Source organism: Cyprinodon variegatus, unplaced genomic scaffold (genome assembly GCF_000732505.1).
Source record: "Cyprinodon variegatus isolate N-32 unplaced genomic scaffold, C_variegatus-1.0 Scaffold1115, whole genome shotgun sequence".
Taxonomy (NCBI): Eukaryota; Metazoa; Chordata; class Actinopteri; order Cyprinodontiformes; family Cyprinodontidae; genus Cyprinodon; species Cyprinodon variegatus.
The window spans coordinates 26,097-31,352 of record NW_015151568.1 but is presented as its reverse complement, the minus strand read 5'-3'; the positions used below and the strand labels follow the sequence as shown (position 1 = coordinate 31,352).

Below are 5,256 nucleotides of genomic sequence, written 5' to 3'. Positions count from 1 at the left end.
TTAGATAGAAAACTTTGAATCAATCTGACTGGATGATCTGGTGAACTGGAAAGTGACCTGAGATGACATGATGTGAATTGGAGCTATAGAAATAAATTAAATTGAATTATTCTTTTAAATGGCATTTTTTTTTCTCTACACACTCAAGTCAAAGACTAATTTACTAAAGTAGCTGCTGATTATTTCAATGATCGAGCAATCATAATTAATAATCATTGTTTCTGTCTCAGTTTTTTTAGGCTTTTATTGTCACTATACCAGTTAAATATATGTTGCAGATACATTTCATTTTGTAGCAGCTAATATTGCCATTTTGCCCACAGGAATCATAAAAACCAGTCTATCATTGTGAGCGGAGAGTCTGGAGCCGGTAAAACCGTATCGGCACGTTATGCTATGAGGTACTTTGCTGTTGTGAGCAAATCTGGAAGTGATACTCGAGTAGAAGACAAAGTGCTGGCTTCCAATCCCATCACAGAGGTATGGTTTCACTGGAACCTCTGTAGAACATGTTCTAGTAAAAAAAGAAATCCTAAATTTGTTTTATTATTTTTTTCTTCAGGCAATAGGAAATGCAAAAACCACCCGTAATGACAACAGCAGTAGGTTTGGAAAATACACAGAGATCAGTTTTGACCGGAGGTATCGAATCATCGGAGCGAACATGAGGACTTACCTCTTGGAGAAATCCAGAGTGGTTTTTCAGGTAGGTCTAAAGAGGGATTCCTCTTGGGCTGCAAACAACCGTTATTTAGCAAATTGATAAATCTGCTGATTATTTTTCAATTAATTGATTAATAATCAGATAGCAAAATGTTCGTTAATGAAGACTTTTCACTGAGTTCTGGATTATAGAGCAGATTGACAGTCGAAAAATGTTTTTTTATCATATAGAATTTTTTTTTACAATATATAAGATATATATAGTATAATTACTGCTCTAAGTACGTCGCTCTAAAAACTTTAAAGACATGTTTTAGAGTTTCTATATTCCAGTTACGATTAATCAATGATTAAATTAGTTTAATATTTCAAAAATTTTATTAATCAGATTAATTGTTTCAGCCCTAAATTCCTCATATATTTATAGACAACAATCAGAGAAAATCAGAGTTATCTGTTACTTTTTAGAGGTTTTTATTTTTGATCTCAAAACATTTTTCTGTTTCCTGTTTCTCTTACATACCTTGTGTTGCAAACTGGTGTTAAGACTCCCAGACTCACAGACATTAAAGTTAACAGTTGCTTTGACAACAGTTTGTTCCACCTGAGCTGCAGACCTCTGAAGCTCCTCCAGAGTTTCCCCGGGTCTGTTGGCTGCTTCTATTTAAGGCTCTCTTTGCAGAGGTTTTTCTTCCATAGCTCCTGTCCTATTTTTTTTTTTATTATCCTCTAATGCTTCTCCACAAACCTCTGAGGCCTTCACAGCGCAGGGGTCCGTTTCACGAAGCAGGTTTAACAAATTCAGTTTCAAATCTGCAACTCTAAATAGATCTAGTTTAAATCTGGGATCTCTGAGCGTTCGGTTTCACAACGGCTGCTATGAATTAGTTCAATCAATTTGAACTAGGTCCACTCAGAGTTTAGCGCATGCGCAACAAGTATGAAAATCCATTATCAGTGGAGACCCGATTCGACGAGTCACCATGACAACAGCAAACAGGAAGTGCTTATTTCAGCACACCAGAACTAGAGGTTTTTAATGCAAAAAAAAAAAAGGGGGGAATGTATTTAAAAGCCAGAGAAACAGCGCTAACGCTACCGTAAAGGAGAAGATTGTTGCTTCAGTTAATGCGTAAATTTACATAAATTGACTACGGCAGGCCATTTTTACATTTATTAAAAGCACTCTCCTCTCTGTGGTTCTAGTTGTAGACCTAACTGTAATAATATATTTTCTAAATTACTGTAACAAAAACTGAATTTTAGAAAGTAAAAAACACAAATGTTTACACATTTTAAGTGGCCGTTCTGACATTTATCAGCTTGACTGAAAATATATTTATGATATCTGAAAAACATGTTTTCATAGTTAAAATAATACCAATGCTGACCAGTAATATTAGGAAGATGGAGATCTGAAATTAATTTCTAGACTTCCAGAATGTTTATTCTAGATGTGGAGAATGTAATTTTGTTTAAAATGGTCATTTAGACAAAAACATTTTTTTTTTTACAGATATCAGGAATACATATTCAGTAAAACCGGTACATATCGAACTGTCTTGCCATAGAGGTTCCTACTGTGAAAATATTGCAGGATTATTTCTTGAATGATAGTAGAAATAGTGTCTCTGACAATGAGTCTTGTATTTAGGGGAAATCTTCTGGCAGCAGGTGAAAATGACAAAAAACTACAACAAAAAATGCGACTAAATCAGGAAATAAAGCAGCGTGATTGGCTGGTAGGAGGGTGATGACAGAGGACTCTGAGTTTACTGAAGAAAACCAGCTGCTGACCAGGTTAGCTCTGGGCGGGTGTTACTATGGCAACAGAAACAGAGGTTGAGTAAAGTCTCAGTGAAACGGAAAAGTCAGAGTTTCCATTTTTTCAGGTTTAGACATCTTGTTTTCAGTAAACCGGCTTCATGAAACGGACCCCAGGTGGACTCTACCTGTAAGGTGGATATAAATGGAGGGCAGTTTTAATCAGAGATATCAGACCGTAAGAAATTAAACTCTATTTTTCTCCCCATATAATACTGTGTGCTACTTTGTGAACACATGCACTGTGATATTTGTGGTTGTAACATGATAAAATATGACAAAGGTAAAGTGATTTGCAATATATGTCTGTTTTAGCATGAAATTCAAATGTTTTTTTTACAATTAATACAATTAATCGTGATTAATCGAACTAATTTAGTAATCGATTCATCATTAACTGGAGTATAGAGACTCTAAAACTTGCCTTTAGCTGACAGAGTGCCCCATTTAGAGCAGCAATTATATCAAAATTATAAAGAAAAATATCTAAACATTTTGCATTTTAGATAAAAAAAATCTTTTCAGTTTGTCAAACTGCTCTAAAGTATGGAAGAGGATTAGGGCCACTGGAAAAATAAAAAATAACTTAACTGATTTTTAAATTTTATTTCAGTTTAGTATGGGAAAAAAGTCAGAATTCTGACTTTTTTCCCATACTAAACTGAAATAAAATTTAAAAATCAGTTAAGTTATTATTATTTTTTTTTTTTTCAGTGGCCCTAATCCTCTTCCGTACTAAAGTCCAAAACTCTTCAAGTGGAAAAGTTTTACTTTCACCTCTTTAATTCTGTGAAAAGTCTTCTTTAAGGAACCTTTGGCTATCTGATTATTAATCGATTAACAATTAATTAATGGATTGCAAAATAATTTTAGTTGCAGTCTTGAATCACATAATTTGTCTTTTTTTCTGTAGGCAGAGAATGAACGCAACTACCACATATTCTACCAGATGTGCTCCTGCGCAGACTCAGCAGAGTTTAAAACCCTCAGACTGCGTGAGTATTTCTGCTGAGTCATTGTTTCTCTCTGACTGCTGCCTTTTTGTTTCACTGTAAACCTCACAACACACAGCTACAGTAATAAAGTATCGATGTCACCTGTGGGTCTCTCCCCTTAGTTTTCGTTTTTGAAAAATCACATCTAAACAAAATGAAAAAACTTTTAAAACACTTAACATTTTGTGCTATTTTTAGGTAGAAAATGAAAAACCTTTGACTTCTGCATCTTTTTTCAGCGTTCTTATTTTTTATTTTTTTTTGTAGTGAGTGCAGATGAGTTCAGGTACACCAGCATGGGTGGAGACGTAACTATCGAAGGCGTAGACGATAAAAAGGACATGGAGGAGACTCGTCGTACCTTCTCCCTTCTGGGTAAACTTTCAGGCCTCTAATTTCATCTGTTACATCTTAATTTCTTGCTTTTAAGGTGTTTTTCCTGACCTCTCTGTGACAGGTTTAAAAGAGGACTTTCAGTCAGATGTGTTTAAAGTTCTAGCTGCTATTTTGCATTTGGGGAACGTGGAGATCAGGAGCTCTGGGGATGACAGGTCATCTGCTCCTGTGAGTGTTTTATCTTAAATGGAATCTAAGCTGATTTTAGAATCGGCTTCCAGGTGAAATTGAAAAAACCGTGTGTCTTTCAGTCGAACGATCCCCACCTGGCGGCGTTCTGTGACTTGCTGTCTGTGAGTCCATCTGAACTGGTGCGGTGGCTGTGTCATCGCCGGATTGTTCTGGTGAGCGAAACGGTGGTAAAGCCGGTGCCGAAAGAGAGAGCAATGGCCGCCAGAGATGCTCTGGCTAAGCAGATCTACGCCCACCTGTTTGACTGCATCATCACCAGGATCAACACGGCGCTGCAGGTTCCAGGAAAACAACACGCCTTCATCGGTGTTTTGGACATTTACGGGTGCTGCAAAACGACGCCTCTTTATATATTTCTTTAGTGCTTTCTTCCTTTGATTCTCCTCATCACATTGCTTTTCGTTTGGTCCTCAGATTTGAAACATTTGACATCAACAGCTTCGAACAGTTTTGCATCAACTATGCAAACGAAAAGCTCCAGCAGCAGTTTAACTTGGTATGGAGCAAATTTCCACTCAGTAGCTGCTCCTACATGCTGAGTTTTCCCCTTTAAGAGTCACTTCGATGTCTCTTCCCTTTCAGCATGTCTTCAAGTTGGAGCAAGAGGAGTACATGAAGGAGGACATCCCCTGGACACTAATAGACTTTTATGATAATCAACCCGTCATTGATCTGATCGAAGCAAAAATGGGGATCCTTGACCTTCTGGATGAAGAATGTTTAGTAAGAATTTTAGACCTTTTAAAAGCTCTTTTGGGATCTTTGATCAGTTCCTAACAAACGTTTATGTTTTCTCAGTTTCCTCAGGGAACTGATCAGAGCTGGTTACAGAAGCTGTACAACTACCTGGAAGCCAATCCCTTGTTTGAGAAACCCAGGTTATCAAATGAGGCATTTGTGATTCAACACTTTGCAGACAAGGTGGAGTACAGTGATCCAGTGTCCACATAATGTCTCTCTGTAAATAAATATAATCTGTGCTAGAATTGCTCATATTGTTGCACTGCTGTGAGTTTAATGGCTGCGTTTTACTCCTGAAGCTGTAATCTGGTAAGATAAAGCGGTATTCCAGAAAATATCCCAGGATTTGCTTCCCTTTTATTTTATAACGGTCTGTCTGTCAAAAAAGGAAAAAAAAAAAAATGTATCCAAACAAAATAAGAAATGATCCTGTGTTCAAAACAAT

At 36.7% G+C, this 5,256-nt stretch overlaps 1 protein-coding gene across 1 annotated transcript in view; it reads left to right on the top strand.

The window, feature by feature from the left end:
* myo5c (myosin VC) overlaps nucleotides 1-5,256 on the top strand; it is a 34,164-nt gene that overhangs the window by 3,637 nt on the left and 25,271 nt on the right. The window contains exons 5-13 of the mRNA XM_015400525.1: nucleotides 324-480; nucleotides 563-706; nucleotides 3,401-3,482; nucleotides 3,750-3,857; nucleotides 3,940-4,046; nucleotides 4,130-4,395; nucleotides 4,485-4,566; nucleotides 4,653-4,793; nucleotides 4,869-4,991. Coding sequence (XP_015256011.1) covers nucleotides 324-480; nucleotides 563-706; nucleotides 3,401-3,482; nucleotides 3,750-3,857; nucleotides 3,940-4,046; nucleotides 4,130-4,395; nucleotides 4,485-4,566; nucleotides 4,653-4,793; nucleotides 4,869-4,991 — 1,210 coding nt within the window. The remainder of the gene's footprint in view (nucleotides 1-323; nucleotides 481-562; nucleotides 707-3,400; nucleotides 3,483-3,749; nucleotides 3,858-3,939; nucleotides 4,047-4,129; nucleotides 4,396-4,484; nucleotides 4,567-4,652; nucleotides 4,794-4,868; nucleotides 4,992-5,256) is intronic.